Genomic DNA, 25,955 nt, shown 5'->3' with positions numbered 1-25,955 from the left:
GCAGTCGTGTGACCTGGCGCTGCAGACATCTCAGCTTCCTCCAGGTCTTCTCAGGGGTTGATAGTTCGTTTTTTAAAAATGCTGAACATTCTACTGTCCAGATTACCAGTTTGTTTACCCACTGACCTATTGAAGGACCTCTTGGTTGCCTCTAGTTTTTGGTAACTATGGATAAAGCTGGCATCAACATCTTTGGGCAGATTCTTGTGTGGATACAAGCATTCGGCACAACTGGGTGAGATATCCAGGAGCGGAATGCAGTAACCGGAGTGCTGGGTTGTATGTCAGAGTGCGTTTAGTGTTGCAGGAGTCACCAAGCCAGCAAGTCACCTCCTAAGTGGCTGCGCCACCTTTGCCTTCCCCAGCAGCGAGGGGTCCTGCGGTTGCACATCCCATGGCACTTGGTGGTGTCTGTGCTCTGTTTTTCAGTCACTCCAACTAGCATGCGTTTCACTGTCTGGTGAACTTTCCACCGTTCTCTCACAGAGTTTCTCCTTTCACTGTACCTGCCACAGCCTGATGGTGAGTACTAGCCTCCATGGCACCAACCAGCGAGCTGCAAATATTAGCAGGACAACTCAGATTTCTTAAAATATATCTTGTAGCCTTTTTTTTTTTTGGAAAGGAGGAGACCAGAGCATACATCGTGCAGTTGGAGTCTGTGGTTTTCTTCACTAGCTGGTGCGCAGCCACTGGACCCAGTCAGAGAACCACTGATTGATGGTGAAGATGAAATCGGTGCCACATTCCCCCAAACTGTCCACACTACAGCAAGTAACACAGGATTTCTGTGTTCTGGTTGACAGTTCAGAAATATTTTTAGATTGGTTAAGATAATTTACTAAAACGATCTCCAAATGCCTTCTCTAGTCTAAATTCAATGCAATAATCACTTTATATAATACAAATGGCTCTGTATATTCTCTTTGAATTGCAAATGTGAACGAGTGAGAGGCAAAGAGACTGTGCCAAGTCTGAACCAGTTCTATATATGCATCTAGGCAGACTCTGTATCCAGGGGCAACTAATAACTGCTCCCTTCCCGGCTCCCTACGCCTAAGGCTCTGGCCTGTCCTGCTAGAGAGGCTGGGGCCCTCTTCCCTCAGGACATGCCCTCGGTGAGGACGGGCAGGAGTTAATCAGGGAGGAGGAGGGGGGAGAGACCCTCGAAGAGGACAGAATGTGTGCAAAGCCTGGTGAGAGCAGGCACGGGGGGGCACAGGGAGCAGAGGGCAGGGTGCAGGGCCCGAGGGGATGCAGTAAGGACCAGGTGGCCGGAGGCAGGAGGTGGGGGGGGGCCGGGCCGGTGAGGATGATGGGAGGCTGGGGAAGCAGGTGAGGACGGGTGGCACAGGAGGGGAGGCTGGGGAAGCAGGTGAGGGCGGGTGGCACAGGAGGGGAGGCTGGGGAAGCAGGTGAGGACGGGTGGCACAGGAGGGGAGGCTGGGGAAGCAGGTGAGGGCGGGTGGCACAGGAGGGGAGGCTGGGGAAGCAGGTGAGGACGGGTAGCACAGGAGGGGAGGCTGGGGAAGCAGGTGAGGGCGGGTGGCACAGGAGGGGAGGCTGGGGAAGCAGGTGAGGACGGGTGGCACGGGAGGGGAGGCAGAGGAGGGTTGGGTGTGCTGGCCTTTGCAGGCTTCTAAGAACACAGGCCACAGCATCTGAAGGCCCCAGTCTCCCTGCACTGATGGGGTGAACTTAAGGCGTCTGTGTAGATGTGAGTAAAGCTATGAAGAGGATGTTCCGGTAGCTGGGCCTGGTGCTGGCAATCTGTGCACATCCTGTGGACGCCCCCCACCCCCTACTGCCTGAGTTGGTGGGCAGAGCTCACAGGAGCCCAGAGGCCCGCCTCCTGTGCACCTGCACGGTGAGAAGGTTCTGTGCTACCACGGAAGAGCTAGGCATGCACGACAGAGCTCAGTAGCTGGACAGATACCGTATGGCCAGGAAGTCTACGACGTTCACTCCGTGACCTTTTACAGAAAACGCTGGCGGGTCCCAGGTCTCGGCCCCTCGGGCTCAGTAGTTCATTTCTGTCGACTTCAAGGACCACTGTGGGCTGACGTTAGCCCCCAAGTGGCTTGTGACTGATAACCGAGGACGAGGCACAGGAACAGAGATGCTCCTGCAGTCACGTGACAGAGAACTTTACGTGTACGGCACGCCGTGATGACAAAGCAGGGGACTGCATTTGGCATGTGTTTTCCATTTCATTCTTTCATGACTGATTACTGTGAATTAGTTATTATTTATACTGATGGTGCAGAGTGGCAGAAGCAGGTGAGTATTTGTCCAGAGGGTCAGTGAGCAGACGTCGCCAGGAGGCAGCCTGCAGAGGAACTCAACATCCGGCAGGTTCCAGGTAAAGCCATTAGCAGCTTTGTTGAGAGCTGGCTGGATTGGAATCAGACGAGAATAAGATTTGTGGAAAGGCCGGGCGTGGTGGCTCACGCCTGTAATCCTAGCACACTGGCAGGCTGAGTCAGGCAGATTGCTTGAGCTTAGGAGCTCACAAAGGGCAACGTGGTGAAACCCTGTCTCTATAAAACAAAAACGAGCTGTGTGTGGTGGCATGCATCTGTAGTCCCAGCTACCTGGGAGGCTGCGGTGGAAGGATCATCTGAGCCCAGGAGGCTGAGACTGCAGTGACCTGAAATCATGACACTGTACTCCAGTCCGGCGACAAGACTGAGAACCTGTCTTAAAAAAAAAAAAAAAATCTGTGGAAACTAAGGAGAGGGAAGCAGAGAGGTGGGCAGCTGTAGGAATCTGTGGAAACTAAGGAGAGGGAAGCAGAGAGGTGGGCAGCTGTAGGAATCTGTGGAAACTAAGGAGAGGGAAGCAGAGAGGTGGGCAGCTGTAGGAACCTCCAGGGAAGTCGGCATGACCAGGGTGCCAGGGGAGGAAAGGCTGACAGCGGCCGCAGATGGTGAGACACTCTGTGTCTGTGTTTAAGCAAGTGCTTGGGTGTGTGAAAACAGCGGAGGAGGCTGTGGCTGGAGAACAGATGATTACACATTAGGAAGAAAGGATGACCCATGGCTCAAGGTTCCAGGCGTCAGGGCATGCGGGCCGAGGGCCGTTGGCGGGGAGGACAGTCTGCCCGCTGACCTCAGCAGGTGTGTGTCCAGGACTAGGGACGTGAGGTGCTACCAGAACTCTGTTTTGGCTCCAAAGCTGGGGGAACGTCACTCATCTTTAAAAGTGAGGAGGAAGGGGAGGGGTGGGAGGCTTGAGAGAGGTAGAGACAGTCTAAAAGGGCAGTGGGAGAGACCAGAGCAACCTGGCAGGAAGGCCCCGCAGTGCTGATGATCCACTCGACGCTGCCAAGCGTCACTGCCGATGCTTGAATGTGGGAAATCCTCCCGCAGCCTCAGCTGCTGGGTGTCCATGCAGAGGAAGCTGGAGGCTGAACCTGTCAAGAGCGCAGGTATCTGAGATGTGTGCAGTGGAAGAATGAAGGAGCAGGCATTTTGGGATTTGGGAAAGGCATGTGTGAGATGTGGATCATGGAAACCACGCTGGGTAGAGAAGGAAGTGAAGTAATGAGGTGCGGAGGCACAGTCAGCGAGCAGATCGGTGAGCCACGGCATGCAGGAAGGCAGAAGAACCACACGTGGGTGTGGATGCCACACTGACCAGCTGGCTGGCGGGAGAGGGCACTCAGGAAACGGCAGATGTGCCGCTGGAGCTGTGTAGGGTGTGGGTGATCATTAAGGCTCCAAGCGTGACCACGGGAGAAGTGGCCCCCACAAGAGCCAGAAGATGGCCTGGGGGAAGAGCTGGGCAACAGAGAGGCCCCTGGACTGGCTGGGCCGCCCCTGCTGACCCTGGAGTTGCGGGGTGAAGGGAAGGGTCTGGGAGGAGGACTACCAGGTCACTGCTCCTCAGCCATTCTCAGCTACCTGACCCCAGCCAGGCTGCTGAACTGTGCCTTGGTACCTGGTAAGTAAAACGGATGTATTAATAGTTCTTCGTGATTCTAGTGAGGAGTAACAGTTAATACAGGTGAAGTACTCAGAACCATGCTGGGAACCTGGTGAGTGCACAGGCAACGCCAGCTTTTCTCCCCAGGGCTCTGCGGCGCGGTACCTTCATAACCTCTCCACGTACGTCTTCCCTGCTGGACTGTTGGACCGTTAGCCCTGTACTATTTTTGGTCATAACAACATTATAAAGTAGGCATTATTATGACTTTTTTTTTTTTTTTTGAGGCAGGGCCTCACTCTGTCATCCAGGCTGCAGTGCAGGGGTGCGACCACAGCTTGACCTCCTGGGCTCAAGTGATCCTCCCACCTCAGCCTCTGAGTCGCTGGGACTACAGGCATGTGCCACCACACCCAGCTAATTTTTGTATTTTTTGTAGAGACGGGGTTTTCCCATGTTGCCCAGGCTTCTCCTGCACTTCTGGGCTGAAGTGAGCTACTTACCTCGGTCTCCCAGAGTGCTGGGATTACAGACACGAGCCACTGTGCCTGCCACTATGACAGTTGTTTTTTTTTTTTGAGACAGAGTCTCTGTCGCCCAGGCTGGAGTGCAATGGCACGATCTCGACTCACTACAACCTCCACCTCCTGGGTTCAAGTGATTCTCTTGCCTCAGTCTCCTGTGTAGCTGGGACTATAGGCACCTGCCACCACGCCTGGCTAATTTTTGTATTTTTAGTAGAGATGGGGTTTTGCCATGTTGGCCAGGCTGGTCTTGAGCTCCTGACCTCTGGTGATCTGCCTGCCTCAGCCTCCCAAAGTGCTAAGATTATAGGTGTGAGACATCATGCCCGGCCAATGATCATTTTAAAAATGAGAAACTTAAGGTTTTAATTTTCGTGGACAGGAGAACAAAGAAGGTAATGAATAAATATTGGCGAAATCTGCATTTCCTCATCCATTCACTTAGCGGCCATTGACTGACTGCCTGCTGTGGGCCAGGCACTGTGCTAGGCTCGGGGCACACAAGGCTGATGAAGAGGGCCAGGTCCCAGAAGCCAGGGCAAGTTTCCAACATCAGGTCACAAAGATGAGATTTCAGTTCCAGGCAAGAGGGGCAACTGGGTGCTTCTAAACAGAGAAATGCATTTTGAAATAAAATGTTTGGAAAATGACTCTAGCTGCAGTGTACAGACTGACTGGGGCAGTCTAAAGACCGTACATTGTCAGGCGCTGCACCAGCCAGCAAGGCAGGAAGAGAGCAGCGAGCAGCAGGGGCCGGGCGGAGGTAGGCGGTGCCGTGGCTGCTCCCTAGAGGGTGAGAGAGACCCGGAAACAAACTAACCAATAACAGACTAACGCGGAAATCCAAGGGATGGCGTGAACCTGTCTCTACCCACTCAGGGCAGGCCGGACGTGGAGATGCAGCAGGCAGATGAGCTGGGTTTTACAAAATGACAGAAGATACAAAAAATGACAAGATGGTGGAACAGAAACAGGAAAGTGCCTGGTAAACGTGCAGATGGCAGGTTGCAGCTGAGGAAAGAAGACACGGGTTTGGGAGAAGCATGTGCAGGGGAGAGGTGACCCAGCGAGGGAGAAAGGCAGGCCCTCCCGAGAGGAGCGGGAGCAGGTACCACAGAGCAGCTGCCCTGCAGCTGAGGAAGGCTGGGGGAGGGCACAGTGAAGGGCAGGGGGAGGGCACAGTGAAGGGGCAGGGGGAGGGCACAGTGAAGGGGCAGGGGGAGGGCACAGTGAAGGGCTGGGGGAGGGGCACAGTGAAGGGGCAGGGGGAGGGCACAGTGAAGGGCTGTGGGAGGGCACAGTGAAGGGCTGGGGGAGGGCACAGTGAAGGGGCAGGGGGAGGGCACAGTGAGGGGCAGGGGGAGGGCACAGTGAAGGGCTGGGGGCCCTGCGGTGCTTCTGCTTTTAGCTTCCAAGGACAGACCTGCCCCCGCAGACACACAGGAAAGCTCACAGAATGCCCTTGATGTTTCGGGTAAAGGAATAAAGAAACCTACCTGGGGAAGGCACAGTGTGAATTCATGGTGTGAATGCCTGTGAGGCGAAGCTGCTACAAGACAGCTCTTAAGGCAGGCTGGGCTGGCGGAGCGGGCTTAGCTTGCTGTTCATATTGTAAACAGAAGCACCCAGTCACTCCCTCACTTAAGAAGCATCAACTAAGCACCTAAGAGGAAGTACGTCCTACATCAGACAACAGGAGCACAAAGATGAACTCGGTATGATAGACAGTCATACAGAACATATGGCTACCAAACAGTGCATCAAGACAGACACAGATGCTCCGTCCATACCCATTGTAAGTTAGAAATACCATGAGTTGAAAATAAGTGGGCTGGGCGTGGTGGCTCACGCCTGTAATCCCAGCACTTTGGGAGGCCGAGGAGGGCGGATCACAAGGTCAGGAGATCAAGACCATCCTGGCTAACACGGTGAAACCCCATCTCTACTAAAAATACAAAAAATTAGCCGGGCATGGTGGCGGGCACCTGTAGTCCCAGCTACTCGGGAGGCTGAGGCAGGAGAATGGCATGAACCCAGGAGGTGGAGTTTGCAGTGAGCCGAGACTGTACCACTGCACTCCAGCCTGGGCGACAGTGAGACTCCGTCTCAAAAAAAAAAAAAAAAGAGAAAGAAAAGAAAATAAGTAAAAAGTAAGTAAGTGAATGCAGGCCGGGCACGGTGGCTCAGCACTTTGAGAGGCTGAGCTGGGTGGATCACCTGAGGTCAGGAGTTGGAGAGCAGCCTGGCCAACATGGTGAAACCCCAGCTCCACCAAAAATACAAAACTTAGCCAGGTGTGGTGTGAGCACCTGTAATCCCAGCTACTTGGCAGGCTGAGACAGCAGAATCACTTAAACCCAGGAGAGAGGTTGCAGTGAGTGGAGATCGCACCACTGCACTCCAGCCTGGGCCACAGAGCCAAACTCCATCTCAAAAAAAAAAAAAGAAAAGGAGTGAATGCACCACCTAGCCTACCGAATGTTCCAGCACAGCCCAGCCTACCTTAAACATGCTCACAACACTTACATTAGCCTACGGTTGGGAAAATCAGCCAACACAAAGCCTGCTTTATAAAGTGTTGGGCATTTCATGTCGTTTCTTGACTTCACTGTGAGTGAGAAACAGAATGGCGTGTGGGTGCTCACAGCACAGTTCCCACCCAATGGGGAGCGCTTTTGCACCATCATAAAGTTGAAAAATCTCAAGTCAAACCACAGAAGTTGGGGACTATACATACACACACATGCGTAAACACAAGCAGCAGACCCTCTATCTGCCGGGGAATGGTTCCAGGAGCCCCAGGATACCAGATCCATGACTGCTCAAGTCCTTGGTCGGTCCTCCGTATCTGCAGGTTCCACACATGTGGATTCAACCAACCACGGCTGAAAGGCTGCTGTGCACACCTCACCGTGTTTCCCATCTGCGGGTGGTGGAATCCGTGGATGCAGAACCTGTAGATATGAAGGCCCAGCGTACGTGATGTCCATATGAAATCCATACATGCACACATATGTGTGTTTATGAAATACGGACACTCCAGCGTGGGAGACACCGAGACTGGTGGCACGGGGCAGGGAGTCTCGCACGATGAACAGAGCAATGCACGTGAACGAGGGGATGGCATCCCTCACAGGGCAGGGGCACAAGTGGCACAGCTTGGACACACTTGACAGCTCTGTGAGGACACTGCTGGCACTGATGCCTGAGGATTCAGGAGGAAACGGGCCAACACATGGCAGAGCACGTTCAAGGCACTGCAGAGCGGGGACAGCTGGAGGATGAAGTCAGGGGGATGGTGGGGGTGAGGCTGAGCTGGAGCTGGAGCTAGAGGCTGGACCCCAGAGTGGCAGATCCCAGGGTGGTGGGCAGAAGGGGAGGACAAGAACCCGGGGGGCTTTGAGGGGAGAGAATGAATTCTAAGGACTAAATCCAGAGTGAAGTGACTGCTGCCAGGACCCCACTGCCATGATTATCTGGATCACACGATGAAGTGAGATTTCTTTTGAGATCACACGTGCCTGGTTTGAGTGACTGGTTACGATGGGTACTGGCTGCCAAGTGGGTCACATTTCCCAAAACTGAATGAGCTGAATCTGCAGTCCTACGTGCTGATGGAAATATAATTAAATCACATATGCAACATACTATGTGCTAAAAATTAATTATATCCTTTGAAAGCATTTAAATTTATGATAAAACATTTTAGATAGCTTAAAAATGTCTGAGGGGTACCTAGTTTTCTAATTCTTTGGGGGGCATCATGTGTATAAAAAGGATACTGAGCTGGCTTCGTGAACGAGACACAAAGAAACAAGGCCTGAACTAGCACAGGAGCAGAGGGGCAGGGTGGAGGAGATAAACACTCATCTGAATTATTTAGGAGGTAAAAGTCTTGGATTCTGGCCAGGGCAAACGGGTACTACTATAAGCTAATTGAGAGGACACAGCAGAAACAGCAGGCTAAGGTGGTGGATGCTGGTGAGATGATTACGCAAACTGACACCTTTTAAACACTCACAGTACTGTCAGGCAGGTTAGCTGCTTAAACAGAGTTAGCTAACACCCGCTATCTACCACCTCATCCCTGTGCACACTGTGGAATAATACAAACAGTAAAGTATGAAGTGAAACAAGAAAGTCAACTGTGGACAATGATGCAGTATTCTCAGATGCATCCTTGTCATCTCTTTTCAAAAAACATACACTGTTTTGTATCCTTTACTCAAACTTTCTTATATCCTCAAATATTTTCTTGGGACATGATTTATAATGGCTGCATGAAATTCAATCACACACACGTGCACATTATTTGTTAATTTGATATTTGAACATGTGTCACCTTTTCAGAAACTATAAAACTGTTCACTAACCGAACACCATTCAACAAGAGCTGCTGGTGCTATGGAACTGGCCGAATGACACTCTACTCATGTTTTATCTAAAAGCTCTTCATCAAGGGTCTCTGGGATGACAGTGAGTAATGAAGATAATGAGATGATCCTCTGCAACTACGATGACTAGCTGTCCCAGGATGAAAGAAACCAAGAACATATTCCCTTGAGTCCAAGGAGTCGACTTTTTGCCTGTCACAAATAAAAGCAGTACAAAAAGCAACAGAAAAACCAGAGAGTCCTAGATAAAGAGGGTATGCAGTGGTTAGACAAAGGAAACTGCCAGTTTTTATGAACAAAAGTTATAAACAGTTAAGAAGAGAAACTGTAAATAACAGTTAAGTTCTACCTGTAACCCGGAGTTGTCCTTTTGCACTAAAAGTGTTCAACTGTTTTCTTCTGGAAGCGTCTTTGGGAGTGAAAACCACCATTTATTTTGCATAACAAATGAACAGGGTCTCTGTACGCGGTATATTTTCCTTACTTTTGTGGTCATACAACTCCAATTTGTGTCCAATGCTCACGGCTAAGTTGGGCCTTTTCAGGTTGTACTCATCAACTTACTTGCCTAGCTCTGTGTGAAAGGCATTCTAATTTCATCAAAGTTGTGAGTGTGCTGACCAGGTCTAAAGCAACAGAACAGGCCATGGGAAACACAATTATATCAACGGTTCAGAACAGATGACGGCCCAGTCTTCAGCTGGCCACCCTGGAGTGGGAGATGACAGTGAATCCGTTCTAGACGAAGGTGCGGCTGGCTGCTCGGTGTCCCCGAGCCCTCACACGCCCCCGCTCCAGTCAGAGCTCACCTGCACTTGCTCATTGCAAGATGAGTACCCTGAAACCAACCTCAAACCTGATCTCTCTTTTTTTTTTTTCGAGATGGAGTTTTGCTCTTGTTGCCTAGGCTGGAGTGCAATGGCGCGATTTTGGCTCACTGCAACCTCCGCCACCTGGGTTCAAGCAATTCTCCCGCCTCAGTTTCCTGAGTAGCTGGGATTACAGGTGTCCACCACCATGCCCAGCTAATTTTTGTATTTTTAGTAGAGACGGGGTTTCACCAGGTTTGCCAGGCTAGTCTTAAACTCCTGACCTCAGGTGATCCACCCGCCTCGGCCTCCCAAAGTGCTGGGATTACAGGTGTGAACCACCATGCCCAACCTGAAACCTGATTTTAAAGGTGCCTTTCCTACTCATGGTGAAACCCTCCTATTCTTAATTCCTATCTCTCCTTTAGCTTCTTGGGGCAGTGGCTTCATCTAATGCATTGCTTTTTAATTTCTAAAAGCATTTCTTTAGTGTGGCACTTGGCACGCACAAAAAATTGTGGAACAGACAGTAAATTCATAGCACTACAAGACCAATGCTTAACCATGCTAGTAATCAGATACATGTAAATTATAATTTGCTAGTGAGTTGATCTTCACTAGCAAAAAAAATAAAAAGCAAATGTCATTGTTAGCCTAAAAAATTAGATTTTTTAAAAAAACAGATACAAGTCAGGGTAGGCAAGGAGATGCTACAGCCGGTGCACTCAGGTGCTGCAGAAAACAATCTGGAACAACAATGGGAGTATTTATGAACAGACTTTGACCTCAGGATTCTCCTTCTAAGATTTATCCTAAAGAAATAATCACATCTGTAGACTTCTGTATAAGATAGTTCATCCTAAGATTATTTATAATAACTTCAGATTATGTGGCTATTAAAATGTTTTTAAAGACCCTTTAATATGGGGAAATGCTAAATATATATAATAAATAATTAAAAGACATAAACTGATAGAAGCATATGAATTTCATGCATAGCATATATACACAAATATGTATATCCCTCTTCATACATGTACACTATGTATAGTATATATATACACACACACATATGTATAACACATACACTGAAATGTAGAATAATAGTGGTTACATAAGCAATCTTTTTTTCAATTTTTCTTTTCTCTTTCAGATACAGGAACTTGCTATTTGTTAAGGCAGGAAAAAAAGAGTTTTGTGAATTAAAAAACAATGATGGATCAGCACTCATGCAGACAGGGCTTTGATGTCCTGGCCTGTCAGAAATCAACCGTGTGCATGTCCACTTCTGTCCACGCAGTGATCCCCTCAGAGAGGATCGTCTCTACCCCATCTCTGTACCTAGAACAGTGCTTGATATGCAGGAACCAAATTGATGCTGTTAAAATAATACAGCATTTTCATGACAAGTATGGAAGGTGTAAGTTACTACTAAGTACAGCAGCTAAAGCATAAGCAAAGTTTTTGGGTTTTTCTGAAAAATAAAAGGATTCTGATACAGTAGATATGGAATCTCCTGATGTTCAAGTCTGTGATGTCATACAATGCCCAGTGAACTCAATTTGTTTTTTATTTTATTTGTTTCTGGACGGAGTCTCGCTCTGTTGCCCAGGCTGAAGTGCAGGCGTGATCTCAGCTCACTGCAACCTCTGCCTCCTGGGTTCAAGTGATTCTCCTGCCACAGCCTCCCGAATAGCTGGGACTACAGGCATGCACCACCACGCCTGACTAATTTTTGTGTTTTTAGTAGAGACAGGGTTTCACCTTGTTGGCTAGGATGGTCTTGATCTCTCGACCTCGTGATCCACCTGCCTCGTCCTCCCGAAGTGCTAGGATTACAGGCTTAAGCCACCGCGCCCCGCCCTCAATTTGTTACCTATTTGATGGACCTCAGAGGCAACTAGAATTTGTGTGGGTACAAAGAAGTATAAATGGGAAAATCTGATTATGGATACTTATGTATGTTTTAAACAAGTAAGAAATATTTTACAGTAAGGGCTTCTGTCTCATTTTATACACACTATGTATAGATACTCACCACCAATCATTTATATGTTTAATAAAATTATTTGCAAGGACTTTGCAAATATAAAGTACTCCATAAATGATTAAAAATAGTAAAACATATCATATAAAAAGCCTTCAGTTTTTGCCATGATTTCATATTCTAAGACTTGTTTTCTATGTCTCACACTAGATCACAACTATTAAAAATAAAGCAAACGCCTACCATCTTAATTATTCATTTCTTGGGGAAATGTAAATCTTTAAAAAGTGGCTTCTTTCCTGACTGAAAATAGAAAGCAGAAATGTTTATGCTCTTGTTACAGTTTCTCCCAATATAATTCTCCCACAGATGACTGAATATGAAAGATTTACTTGGATAATTGCTGCTATTGATTAAGTGTGCCCTATTAGAGTAAGCAATTTACTGGTTAATATCGATTGGTCTATAAATGACATGTAGTCCTATCTACAAACTTACACCAACCTGAGAGTCAATCTTCTAGGAGTCAGAACAACCCAGTTCCCTGAGACAATAACACAAAAGAGTATGTGGCACACAGAGTCTGGGCAGCCCTTTCCACCTGCATCTCCAAGTGGAGGCACAGAAGACTCGGTGCTGGCAGACCTGCTGGGGGACACGGAGGGGGAGCAAAGGGGCAAGGCCCAGACCCAGCCTCAGACCTCAGCTGGGGGCCTCCACTGCAATTCAGGACAGAGGTGACTGAGAGAGCCCCTTCATCTCTAATTTAGATGTGGCGTGAGAGTCAGACACATCAGTAGAGGAAATAGAAAGATGATTTTTTCATTTCCTCCTTTTTTTTTTTTTTTTTAAAGACAGGTCTTGCTTTGTTGCCCAGGCTGGAGCGCAGTGGTGCGATCACGGCTCACTGCAGCCTCGACTGCCTGGGTTCAGGCAATCCTCCCGCTTCAGCTTCCCGAGTAGCTGGGACTACAGGTGCGTGCCACCACATCAGGCGAATTTTTAAATTATCTGTAGTTAAGGTCTCCCTATGTTGCTCAGGCTGATCTTGAACTCCTAGACTCAACTGATTCTCCTGCCTTAGCCTCCCAAAAGTGTTGGGATTACAGGCATGAGCCACTGTGCCCAGCCAGATGATTTTCTTTGTATAATCATTTAGAAAAACATTAAAGGAAAAAAAGAGAATAAAACACATGCTATTTACCATTTATAATTTATACTTTCCCAAATGGCGATTTTTTCTGATAAGAGAATATAAAATATTTGGCTATAGTTCAAGTTTACTTCGTATTTCAAAAACATTTCTAGGCACAGGAATATTTTGGTTCACACCAAAGGAGATCAACGGAGACCATAACTGGCTCTCCTCACTGCGGTGAGGCTTTGCTATCATATCCTTTGTCGGGGGCCTGGCAGGACATGACGGCTACTGCATGGTCACAGGAGTTTCTGAAGAGAGTCTTAGGAAGGAACTTTTCTGCAAAGTTGTGAGCAAGGGACAGTGATGTGCTCAGGGTGTGGAGCCAGAGGGGATTGGGCTGCAGGACAGCTGTGGCGGCCTCAGGAAGAGGATCACAGTCGCCAGGAGACTGCCCCTGGCCGGGCAGGGGTCAGGAGCCACGGTGCACAGAGCTCTGTGCTGCAGCGGGCCACGCAGGGCAGGAAAGGAGGCGTGTATGGGAACCAGTGCACGTGCGGGATCCAGGGTGGCACCGAGTGAGTCTGGTGCGGGATCCAGGGTGGCACCGAGTGAGTCTGGTGTGGGAACCAGTGCACGTGCGGGATCCAGGGTGGCACCGAGTGAGTCTGGTGTGGGAACCAGTGCACGTGCGGGATCCAGGGTGGCACCGAGTGAGTCTGGTGTGGGAACCAGTGCACGTGCGGGATCCAGGGTGGCACCGAGTGAGTCTGGTGTGGGAACCAGTGCACGTGCGGGATCCAGGGTGGCACCGAGTGAGTCTGGTGTGGGAACCAGTGCACGTGCGGGATCCAGGGTGGCACGAAGTGAGTCTGGTGTGGGAACAGGTGCACATGCGGGATCTAGGGTGGCACCGACTGAGTCTGGTCAGGTCACGTTGTGCGGCCCAACATCATTTGTGGTTTTCAGAGGTTTCTGGGTTTCGCAGATGGGGTTAAGGAATTACTGACCTGTTTTCAAAAATTAACAGAAGCTTGTACATAGTAGGTGGCCTTTTGTAATTTACTTTTATTGCTCAACATTGCTTCTGAAATTTATCCATACTGATGAATATGCCTCTAGTTCCACATGATGATTTATTTCAATCGCTCCAAAGCATTTAATCGATTACATAGAACATAATTCTCTTCTTTTGAATATTGAATATTAAGGTTATTAATAAAATGTTTGGCTAATACAAGTAATACTGCAGCAAACATTCTTGAATGTCTTTTTACACATGTACAAGTTTTTCTAAAGTATATAATTGAAAGTGGGATTGTTGAGTCAAAGGTTATACAAAGCATGTACTTTATCAACTTTTTTTTTTTTTTTTAAATTTTTTTTTTGAGACAGCGTTTTACTCTGTCACCCAGGCAGGAGTGCAGTGGCTCGATCATGGCTTACGGCACCCTCGACCTTCCAAGGCTCAGGGGATCCTCCTGCCTCAGCCCCACAAGTAGCTGAGACTACAGGCATGTGCTACCACGCCTGGCTAATTTTTGTACTTTTAGTAGAGGTGGGGTTTTGCCATGTTGCCCAGGCTGGTCTTGAACTCCTGGGCTCAAACGATCCACCTGCCTCAGCCTCCCAAAGTGCTGGGATTACAGGTGTGAGCCACCGCGCCCAGCCTTATTAGCTATTGTTAAATTGCTCTGCAAGACAATTCACGTTCCCATCAGCAATGTATGCTGCCTACCCTTACCAACTGGTGCTGCCAGTGTGACAGGCTTGTCGGTTTCCCTCTTCTTTAGTGTTTCTCCTGGTAAAAGCCTCCAACTGGAGGCATGGTAGACATTTCCTTGGCCACACATGTCAAGCACACATGTTCGGAGGTTTATTTTTACAGCCTCGGCAGAGCACAGCCTCAGCCTGCTGATCTTCAGACTTGTCCAAGAGGTGATGTGGAACCAGCAGAGCCAGGGCTCTTGGTTAATGGACAAATGCTGGAAAGGGGACGACCGGCCAGGAGGAACCAGGATAGCATCGTGCTCTAATGCTGTGCACTCTTCCTTCCAAGGTGGGATGTGACTTTGGCTACTGTGAGAGCCAGAGCCAGTTCTTATGACTGCATGCTGCCTGCTATTTGAAATTATAATTGCTTATTTTCTTCGTGTGCTTTATGCTATTTTTATCTTACTATTTTCTACCTTATTCCCCTTCCTGGTGGCCCTCCTCCATTTTCAATGACAGATGCCAGAAATATGCAGCAAAGAAATTATTTTAAAAATCAGAATCTAAAGTATACCACATAAAACTTTTAACTTTGTGAAATAAATCTTGTGAAAATCTCATAATTATTGTACATGACATGTAAAATTCTAATAATGAAGTTAGTTTGATATGAGATAAAGATTTTAGATAAAAATTACTTTTACTTTTTTTTCTAGGAGTATGATACAGGGTCTATTTGAAAAACTGAACACAGGCATCACACAACTTCCAAATGATGAGAAAAACAGTCTAATAAAAATCACTCAAGTAACTAATAGCATGTACATAACTTTTCTCTATCTAAGACTCAAAGGGAATATTACATGATACCATTAAAGTGAGTAACACGTCCTCCTCCCAGGCTGTGACATCCATTTCCCTGTAAATTACAATCTTAGGAAACTCTGCCATAACTCAGGAAAATAATTCAGAAACCCTTTCCTGGCTGCCTTAAAGACAACAGGAATTATTTTAGGACACACTAGAATGAAAATACCAGGGCAAGGTAAAGATCCTTTCATTAATACATTTTTCACCTTACGTAAGCTCCCTTGTTAGGTCTGTTAAAAAAATTTCTAATGGTCTCAAGTATTTCCAATGTATGACACACATCAAACCATTGTATATATTAATAACAGGAACAATCAAAGAGGGTAAAAAATAGCCTGTAGAAAAAATACATCACAATGAACATGCATGGCTTTGTGTGTGATTTTTAAACCCATTATTATAAAGCCCCGTCATGCTGCCAGTTCAGTCCCTGCTTCAAGAGGACACATCACAGCAGCTTCTCCACGGCCAAATCGAGGGGCCACGCCCACACCCTCGGGAACAGAGCATGCGCCAGGGAAATGGCTACCCTGGAGATCCGTAACGGCACTAGCAAATTATAGAGGATACAGATACTTAGAAATTAGCTGTTTTTTCCCCTTTAAAAAAGAATATCTCCATCTCCCTCCTTTCCAAAGCTTTCCAATCATAGAAATAATTACAGAATCACTTTGGTAAAAGAAACTCAATGAAGCATTTGACTGACGTTTACTCACATTTAAACTTAGTGTGATGTCTGAAAAGTCTGCTAACCCCCTAAGCAAGGGATGCTTGTTTACCTTTTTGAGGACACGCTTCTGTAAATGTGGTAAAAGATGTTGGGAAGAAAGGCAATTTGGGGAGCGCAGTTTCCAGTGGTTCACAGGCTACCAGAAGCATTTGGAGACCAAACACCTATACCTGAGATCATTTCCCGCTGCTATTTTAGGAGAGGGTCTCTGCCTGGGTTTTTGCACTTACTCCAAGTTAATGAGTACAGACTTCTGTGAGTATGTTGGGCGACCAGGTGAGTGACAGTTCCACAGCTTGGGAAGCGTGGTGCAGAGGAAGGAGGAGAGTGAAGTGTCTCTGGGGAAGGTTTGGTTTCTGAGTCTGGAAGGGTCCTTCAGTCTCTGCAAGTGGGGGAACCCCTGGGAACTTTGCTCTGGGGCAAAAGAGGCCTGAGGGATTCATGCTGGAGCTCTCAGAATTCCCACCAGTTAGAGAAGCAGGGCTGTGGGAACTGGTATTCAAGATGTGGTACAAGCAGCTTCTCTGCGGGAAGTGGATGCAGGTGACGGGGAGAGAAAAGGGACACTTCACTGCTGTGGGCTAGGAGTGCAGCTGAATTTGGGTCTGTGTCTGAAGACACCGATGGAGAATCGTAAGAGTTACAATACATTTGTGAATCTGGAATATACACTTCTTTCAAAAATAGTGTATGAGCTTCAAGTCAGCAACAAGTAAATTAAAAATAATAATAGAGAAGGACTTCTAAATCTGAGTAAACGCCATAAATGGTTAAGGCAGAACTTCACGGAGCAAGAGCCCTAACTTAGCAAACTTTACTGTTACTGCTTGAAAGAGAAGAGGCTTAATAAGTGTTTGCTCAATGAATACACGAAGAAACACAATTGAGAACTTGTTTGTTTCAATCCCATCAGATATAAGGTCTTCTCATGGGCAAATCCTACCCCTGGATACAACCCAGTCCTAGAAGCTGTATTGCAAAGCACAGTTCCCACAGCGCATAGATCCGACGGTTCACAAATACTGAGTTATTTGGTGGGAAGCAGTCAACGAGCAAAACCACCACCAGCAACTGTTCTTTCCGCTGGGCTGCGCGGACTATGTAAGGGACACCAGGCAGCAGGGATGGTACTGGTACATAAGGGACACCGGGCAGCAGGGACGGTACTGGCAACAGAAGCGAGGACATTTGTTTGGGGCCAGCCTCTACACCTTTGTAGATCTTAGTGTTTTAATCTACAAAGTGAGCATTTTGGACTATGTTAAGTTTTTCAAATATTTAAATAGTAAAATTCATCCCCCTTTTCCCCCACCCCCCAAAAAAAGACATCTCAAGAGAGACTTATGTATAAAATAGATCCCGCTGAAATGCTCTGCGTGACACTGGCCCTAGCAAGTTGCCTCCGCAGGCCATGCCCAGTCACCCCGAGGCACCTCCCTGGAACCCGAGGGTTCTCAGAATCACAGTTTGAAAATGTGCTAGATTCGATTTGCATTCCTATCAAATCCTTCCTTTCCTTTTCTGTCATTGCAGAGGAAGAAACGTTCCATCTTTCCCAGACTCATCTTGTGGTTTTGCCTCCTCACTCTTTGCGCCCCCTCCCCTAGAACCGCCCCCTGCTCTATCCTTTTGTATGAGCTCCTTCTCTATTTCTTTAAACCCAACATTCTGGTGCTACTTCTTTATCAAAAGAGTAGCTTACCGACGGGGGGTCCTCTTACTATCATTCCCTCATCCCTTTATTTATTCAAGAAGATGCTGTGTACCATTCGGTGCCCGACCATGCTGGGTCCTCAGATGCACTGGTGAACAAGACAGATGCTTCCTGACTGTCACGGTGTTTATTACAGATTTTTCATTTTTGTAGGTTGGCTCTGTCTCCCCCTACAAGTTACAGCATTTGTTATTGACACTGATGACATGTCACCTCCCAGTTCATGCATATAATGAAGTCAGGATAAAATCCAAGTAACTGAGGCTGCTTTGCCAAGGTTCGGTACTTTTTCAAAAACAGGCTTTTTGGGCAAGACTCCAAAAAAGGTTTTTTTTTTTTTGGGAAAAAGATCAGGGATCAAAGGAAGTTAACAATCAAGACTGAGAAGAATATAAGAAACTAACTTTTGAGTAAAATGGGGAGAACTCTAGTTTTTTTTCCTTTAGGCTCTCTTAGGAAGCAAGAGATCTGCTGACAATAGAACACAGGAAAGTAGAAAGTCAAAGAGAAGTTTAAAATCAAAAGAGAGGGACTAGAAAATCCAGGAACCCAGGGCACGATGTCCCTGCGTGACACCACAGCGGAGTGCAGCCCCCGCCTGTGCTTCCCACAGGCCCTCACACAACCGCAATCTGGGTCATCTCCGTCGGGAGCCGGGCCCCACGCGAAGGGGATCAGAGCCGGAAGCCGGGCCCCACGCGAAGGGGATCACCGCCGGGAGCGGGGCCCCACGCGAAGGGGATCACCGCCGGGAGCGGGGCCCCACGCGAAGGGGATCACCGCCGGGAGCGGGGCCCCACGCGAAGGGGATCACCGCCGGGAGCGGGGCCCCACGCGAAGGGGATCACCGCCGGGAGCCGGGCCCCACGCGAAGAGGATCAGAGCCGGGAGCCGGGCCCCATGCGAAGGGGATCACCGCCGGGAGCCGGGCCCCACGCGAAGGGGATCACCGCCGGGAGCCGGGCCCCACGCGAAGGGGGTCACAGCCGGGAGCCGGGCCCCACGCGAAGGGGGTCACAGCCGGGAGCCGGGCCCCACGCGAAGGGGGTCACAGCCGGGAGCCGGGCCCCACGCGAAGGGGGTCACAGCCGGGAGCCGGGCCCCACGCGAAGAGGATCAGAGCCGGGAGCGGGGCCCCACGCGAAGGGGATCACCGCCGGGAGCCGGGCCCCACGCGAAGGGGGTCACAGCCGGGAGCCGGGCCCCACGCGAAGGGGGTCACAGCCGGGAGCCAGGCCCCAATCAGAGCCAGGAGCCGGGCCCCACGCGAAGGGGGTCACAGCCGGGAGCCGGGCCCCATGCGAAGGGGATCAGAGCCGGGAGCCGGGCCCCACGCGAAGGGGATCACAGCCGGGAGCCGGGCGCCACGCGAAGGGGTTCCAGGTGGCCTGGTCAGTGTAGCTGGCAGCCCCCAACCCATACTGAACCCAGGAAAGCTTCTCAAGTGGCACAGAAGTCACAAAACCACACATAATAAGGATGAGTCTGAATTCAAGGGAACTAGTCAATTAAGGAAAAAATTTTGTTACTTTGCTAAAGACTATTGCTGAAGATCAAGAAATCACTCCTCTCCTGTGGTTCTGCCTCAGGATTTCGGCCTCACGAACATCAGTCATTTCTGGCAGAATGCGGACAGGCTATACCTCACTTTCTTTTTTTTATTGAGACGGAGTCTCGCTATGTGGCCCAGGCTGGAGTGAGTGGCGCCATCTCAGCTCACTGCAAGCTCCGCCTCCCGGGTTCACGCCATTCTCCTGCCTCAGCCTCCTGAGTAGCTGGGACTACAGGCCCCGCCACCACCACGCCCGGCTAGTTTTTTGTATTTTTAGTAGAGACGGGGTTTCACCGGGTTAGCCAGGATGGTCTGGATCTCCTGACCTTGTGATCCGCCCGCTTCAGCCTCCCAAAGTGCTGGGATTACAGGCGTGAGCCACTGTGCCCAGCCATCTACCTCACTTTCAAATACAGAGGCAGAGGTGATGGAACACAAAAGGAACTGGAATTATTTTCTTCTGAATTTCACTCTAGTCTTTGTGCAGCGAAGTGATTAACATATCACTGTTTTCACACACAAGACAGTCACTTGTGAGCGGGGACTGAGCCGCGTGCTACTCCAAAATAAACCTCCAAACATTTTCATTTTGAAGTTTTCTGTTTTAGTTCATAGGCTAACCTTCACCTGTCATTTCAATGGGCTGTAAAGTTTAATCCTCAAGAAATTTCTAAACTTCTCAACTATTATGTCTTTAGGAATTAAAATTTACAAAAAATTAGCTGGGTGTGGTGGTGTGCGCCTGTAATCCCCGCTATGTGGGAGGCTGAGGCAGGAGAATCGCTTGAACCCCGGAGGCAGAGGTTGCAGTGAGCCAAGATTGTACAATTGCACTCCATCCAGCCTGGGTAACAAGAGCAAAACTCTGTCTCAAAAAGAAAAAGGTGAAATCTGAAGCTCGGTGCAGAAGAATTAGTAACAATTGAGAAAAATAAGATGGGGAACTATTAGAAAAATAAGTAAATTAGGAAATTCCATTTTCTTTTTTGAAGGATGACAGGTGAATATACGTCCTCCAGATTGTTCACCCAAATTGAGAGTGAGTACGGACCATGTGCTGCTGAAATTCAACAGTCAGGGTGAACCCGAGTTTCAGACAGCCGGTGGGACTTATTCCCAAAATCAAGGACCTCACTCTCCAAACCCCTTCAAGACAGTGCATTTCGTATTTTTAGTAGAGATGGGGTTTCACCATGGCCAGGCTGGTCTTGAACTCCTGACCTCAGGTATTCCATCCACCTCGCCCTCCCAGAGTGTTGAGATTACAGGCATGAGCCACCGCACCTAACCAGATTTCACCTATTTTAAGCAAATTCTAGTTCCTAAAATTTGACTGCATGCAGGCATGGGAGCAAGGCTTTGCTAAGTCCACTCTAGGCAACCGTCTGGATGAGCAAGAAGAGCAATTCCACAGCCCCCTAAGGAGACGGCACTGGGGAGCTGAGATTCGGCGTGAGACAGGGCTCTCATTTCAAAGTACTTACCCGATGCCTGCCTTAGGATTCCTGAGGGAAACATATACGACAAACTTCCAATATCTTCTCCATCTAGAACAGCTATCCAACACGATTCCAGCTGCCTTTAAGATTATAAATTCACTGGAATCAAATCAACCTGTACAGCAATGGATCAGTGATCCAGTATTAATGATTTATTTTTTATTTTTTTAAGATGGAGTCTCGCTCTGTAGCCCAGGCTGGAGTTGCAGTGGCGTGATTTCGGCTCACTGCAACCTCCACCTCCCGGGTCCCAGTTCAAGCAATTCTCCTGCCTCAGCCTCCTGAGTAGCTGGGATTACAGGAACACACCACCATGCCCAACTAATTTTTGTATTTTTAGTAGAGACGGGCTTTCACCATGTTGGCCAGGCTGGTCTTGAATTCCTGACCTCATGACGTGCCCGCCTCGGCCTCCCAGAGTGCTGGGATTACAGGCGTGAGCCACTGCGCCCAGCCATGAATTTTAAAAACCTTATAGAATTCATGACAAAGCTTAAAAATGTTCAGAAATTCACCCATTCAATAAATTTTCTATACAAAATGCAGAAAATGCAATATATTTTAAAAACGAACACAAATCATTTATCTCTATTATACATGATGAAACATACTCGATCAAAGCATATGCTGCTTTGAGTAATCTGATCATTTCCAATAATGGCTTTTTAACTAATTAGGCTTAAAAGTATCCATGTATTAATATGATGCTTTTTGGTGCACAGGACTGGCATCTACTCCAACAAAATTCTACTTATGTGCAAGAGCTATGAATAATATTCAAAATAATTAATTTCTAGAGAAAATATTATGAAGGCAGGCAGGACTTATCACAACACTGAAGTCAAACATATTGTCACTTACGATTAGCTGTTTCAATCCAACAAAAGATTGTTCCACTGAGTCGGCATTTAGGACTTGTCTCTTTGCTGCAGCTTTTTCACCCAGAAAGCGAAGCATCAAGTCTTTAACTGCATCTCCCTGGGAAGAAGAGAAGAAAAATATGTCAAGACAATAAAATGTCAGTTAAACTCAGCTAACCAGAACCCATAACTAAACAAAATTTCTTTTTTCTCCAGTGGCTTATGGAGGTAAAAGTAACGGTTATAGTATCGTAAAACTTCAATTAACCAGAAGCTAAATCACCACAATTGTTAATAAAATGTATAATTTTAGAATTGCTCCTTATTCTTTTTATTTTTAAAATTATATCTTTATTCACTACTGATCGGAAAGCATGTTCTTTATTCTAAAGAGGAAACGGTAAATCCTGCCACCTACCACCAGGCTTGCAGTGAGAGGCAAAGCCAAGCCAGCAGAGGGGCCTCAGGTGAGGGGCCTAGGGAGGCCCAGGAGAATGAAGGTGACACTGCTGGGGACCAGGGGCTGCACCACACAGTGGCCAGACTTGCGCTGGTGCAGGCAGGCCTGAATAGTCTTCCCAAATCCCATCAAGGCCCCGAAAACTGAGACCCCCTTTCACAGCAGGTCCTCGATAGCCTCGCTGAGCCAAGCCCTGCTCCAGGAGCTGGTGGGCTCACTTCATGCTGCAAGCCAGGGAAGAATCCAGTTGCCTCTGCACGGGACTGTTTCTACCTCCTGACCCAACTCCTCTGATTATACTGATCTTTCGATGGTGCTGAAGAACACTGAAAGTGGAATCTGAAGCATGCCACTTACTTTAAAGGGAAGACACAGAAGGGCAAGGGGAGGGAACTGGTGCTTTTGTGTGGCCTGGGGACAGAAGAGATGTGCCAATGACCTGCACTGAGCAGGGAGCGATCTCATAGCTGGTGTCAAGCCCAGATGCTGGGCGAGCTGGCCTTCATGCGCCTCAGGAGTCAGCACGGTTTGGGGGCCCCAGGGAAGGGCGTGAAGTTACCAAGTCTGTTGCATGGGGACAAACTAGTCATCCCAACAGTGCAGAGAAAACTGTTACAGTCCGCGGGCCTCAGTGCTGTTTCGGTGGCTGCACCGCAGGCTGAGGGAGAGTCCAGGGTAAGTAAAGGCTGCTCACAGGACGCAATGCTCTCCATGGGCAGCAGGAGAAGCCTCTCACACACAGCGGGGACCAGGACACAGCCCTGGACCATCTCTCTCCCTTCTGGGGGCGCTGCTGACTGAGGAAAGGCACCTGGGAAGGGGCAGCAGCATTGAGGTCCCTGAAACACCTGAGGCAGGGGCAGCCAGGGGGATAGAGCAGTCCAGGGGGAAAGGGCAGCAGCACTGAGGTCCCTGAAATGCCAGAGACAGTGAGCAGCCTGGGAGGAGGAAGCAGTGGCTCTGAGGTCCCTGAAATGCCCGGAGACAGCAAGCAGCCGGGAACTGGCTGGACCTTCCCTGACATGTGCTCTGGGCATCTGGCCCGCAGCAGCTGCTGACAGGGACACGGCACAAAGGCCCTGCAGTCTCTCGGGTGAACAGAAGAAAGACTCAAACTAGGACAACCCCAAGATGGGGGGTGGAGAAAGCCAAGACCTCTCCATCCCAGCACAAAGCTGCCTCCCAGCCGCAGGGAAGCTGATGCTCATGCTGCAGGCAGGCCACCGGGAGCACAGTGACTGAGGGTGCACAGACGCCTGCGTGCCCCACGCCTGGACTTCACCACTGGCTCAGATCTCTTCCTATTGTTCTCCTACCCTCTTTTTGTGGGGGGAAAAGAAAAGCATAGAAGTTGTTTCTCCTAAGAAGCAAGGTTATTTCAATCTTTCGCTATCTTTCAAAATGGTGACACTTAAAGAAGAACAATATCTAGAGCATGAGAGCAAGAGAATCAGAAAAGCTGCTGACATTGCTTCTCCCCTCTGCTGCCTCCCTCTCTCCCGGGAGAGATCAACAGCCTGCGGCAGGAGGGGCCGGGAGGCTCCGCGTCATGGGCCTGTCTTTTCCCTGGTGCTAAACCTGGTGCTCACAGAGGCCGACCTCACGTTTTCTCACATTGAGGCAAAGACCTAGGGGCAGCCGTTGTATAATTTCTGCTTTCAGAGTGTAAGGTGAAGTACTTCAAATACCAGATCCACAAAATCAGCTAACTGATCTAGCAGCAATAATTACAGGGCAAAATAAAAGAGTTCAGACCCAGCGCTCCATAAAGCTCTGCAAAAACGCAACTCTTCTCAGACAAAGAGCATCTCAGCCAGAGGGCGGCGAGCTGGGTGAAGAGCAAAATCAAATCGCAATGCCAGGGACGGAGGGCCAGGGACAACTCCTCCATCCCCGCAACATTCTCAGTGAGACCATGCTGCAAAAATCTCGCCCTTAAAATTCTCTGTTAGTTAATATTTTAGTTACCACAGCAAGTTCCTGAGATATTAGCATATGCATGACTATCAAATATCTCATCAACGGAGGGCCAAGGATGTCACAAGCGTCTTAAGACAAACCTCGCCCTTGCTGTGTGGCTAACGGCACAGGGAGGTGGAGACGCTGGCACTGCATCTCCTCCAGTGGTTACTGTGCGGAGGGGAGGGAGCTTCCCGCAGGGCCTTCTAGAGAGCTGTGCTGCTGCACCTGGATGGAATCCAGCTGGAACCAATGGCAAACCATTCAGTGAGGGTCTACTTTATCCAGGGCAAGGTTCAGGGAACACGAAGGAGATATATGAACATATCACAATCTGGGACTCATCGTGATCTCACCATCCCATTCTCCTGGTCAGGTGCATTTATGGAGGAGCAAGTGGCTGTTCTCACAGCTGACAGGCGCTTAGGGGCCTGGCTGCCTTTCCTGCAATGGGGGAATAGTCTCAGTTGTCTCTTCTTGATTTTCATGGTGAAAGACAAAACAGAAGCCAGAGCAGCAGACTGAAAGCTTACGGGCCTTACTGCCTGGGAAGCCTAAAGACACAAATGCTCATGGGGTAGTGTTGCTGAAAGGCAGCTGGCCCTGCACCTGGCACAGAACTCGCTGAGTTTTCCGCCACATCGCCAGTGCAGAAAGGTGCCTGTTTATCCTCGGAGGGTCTATCCTCTGGCTCCAGTGTTTGCTTACTCCGGGGAAAAATGAGACCACCTGAACCAAAAACCACAACAATTAAAACAAAACCCAAACCCAAACTCAAGGATGTGGAGAAACTGGAACCCTCACACGACACATCATCGGTGGGGATTCAACTTGGAACAGCCATTCTAGAAACAGTCTGGCGGGGCCTCAGAATGTTGAACAGAGTTACCGTAGAACCAGTAAGTCCATCCCAAGCTATACATCCCAGATAGCTGAGAACACACAGACACAAACACATGTGTGTGAATGTTCACAGTAGCATTACTGACAATAGCCAAAAGGTAGAAACAGCCCAAATGTCCACCAACTGATGAACGAATAAAAAGCAGCAGTAATCTTCTTCTATCCATTTCAGGGTAACTGGGACTGGACTGTCTTGATGTGAACAACTGCAATATTGCTCAGAGGAAATCTAACAACTGTCTTCACACACAGCAAAGGACTGTGACCCGAGAGAAGGAAAACATGACTTGAACTCTTGAACCCAATGGCACTTTTTGGACCACACCGCAGGAGAATCCCAAGCAGGGTTTGGGATGTCACGGAGGTTAAGGTGGACAGGCTGAGGAGGTTGAGACTGTGCTCAAATATGCTTTCCCAACATTCTTATTTTGCTAAATTACTAGCAACAATGGAGGGAAAGTGTGAGAGTATATGTGTGAGAAAGAATATACAACATTATCTCTATATAAGTTCCACCTACATAACCCTTTGTGGTTTACTCTAAAAACCCAGCTACAATTTATAACATAATTTACTAAAAAATGGTTTTGGAACCTACTTACAAACTGGATAATTCTTATATCCAGAGACCTAGAAAGGAGGGAGCTAAGCAGAGAAAGGGTTTGTGTGGGAGCCCTTGAGTTTACTGCTGATCACTCAGCTATATGTGCAGAGGGTGCAGCTCTGAAGACTGGAAAGGACGGGGCGCTGTGAGCTGGCAAGCCCAGAGCTCACACAGGGCTGAAGGGTGCTGAGTGTGGGTCTGCCACGGTGGAGTGCTGTCACTGAACAAAAGGGGCATTCACTATAGACTTCAGAAAGGTCACCCAAAAGTAGAAGCTACTACTCTAAAGTCATTCTAAAAAGCCTAAAAACA

The 25,955-nt window shown here is 48.5% G+C and overlaps 1 protein-coding gene across 2 annotated transcripts in view; it reads right to left on the bottom strand.

Annotated features, from left to right (window-relative positions):
- The window catches only part of TRAPPC12 (trafficking protein particle complex subunit 12), a 105,547-nt gene that overhangs the window by 61,532 nt on the left and 18,060 nt on the right, over window positions 1–25,955 (bottom strand). For both annotated transcript variants that reach the window (XM_007971610.3, XM_007971612.3), the window contains exon 3: window positions 21,719–21,835. In XM_007971610.3, coding sequence (XP_007969801.3) covers window positions 21,719–21,835 — 117 coding nt within the window. The remainder of the gene's footprint in view (window positions 1–21,718; window positions 21,836–25,955) is intronic.

Source organism: Chlorocebus sabaeus, chromosome 14 (genome assembly GCF_047675955.1).
Source record: "Chlorocebus sabaeus isolate Y175 chromosome 14, mChlSab1.0.hap1, whole genome shotgun sequence".
Taxonomy (NCBI): domain Eukaryota; kingdom Metazoa; phylum Chordata; class Mammalia; order Primates; family Cercopithecidae; genus Chlorocebus; species Chlorocebus sabaeus.
The sequence above is the reverse complement of the archived record's forward strand: the minus strand, read 5'-3'. Positions and strand labels throughout refer to the sequence as shown.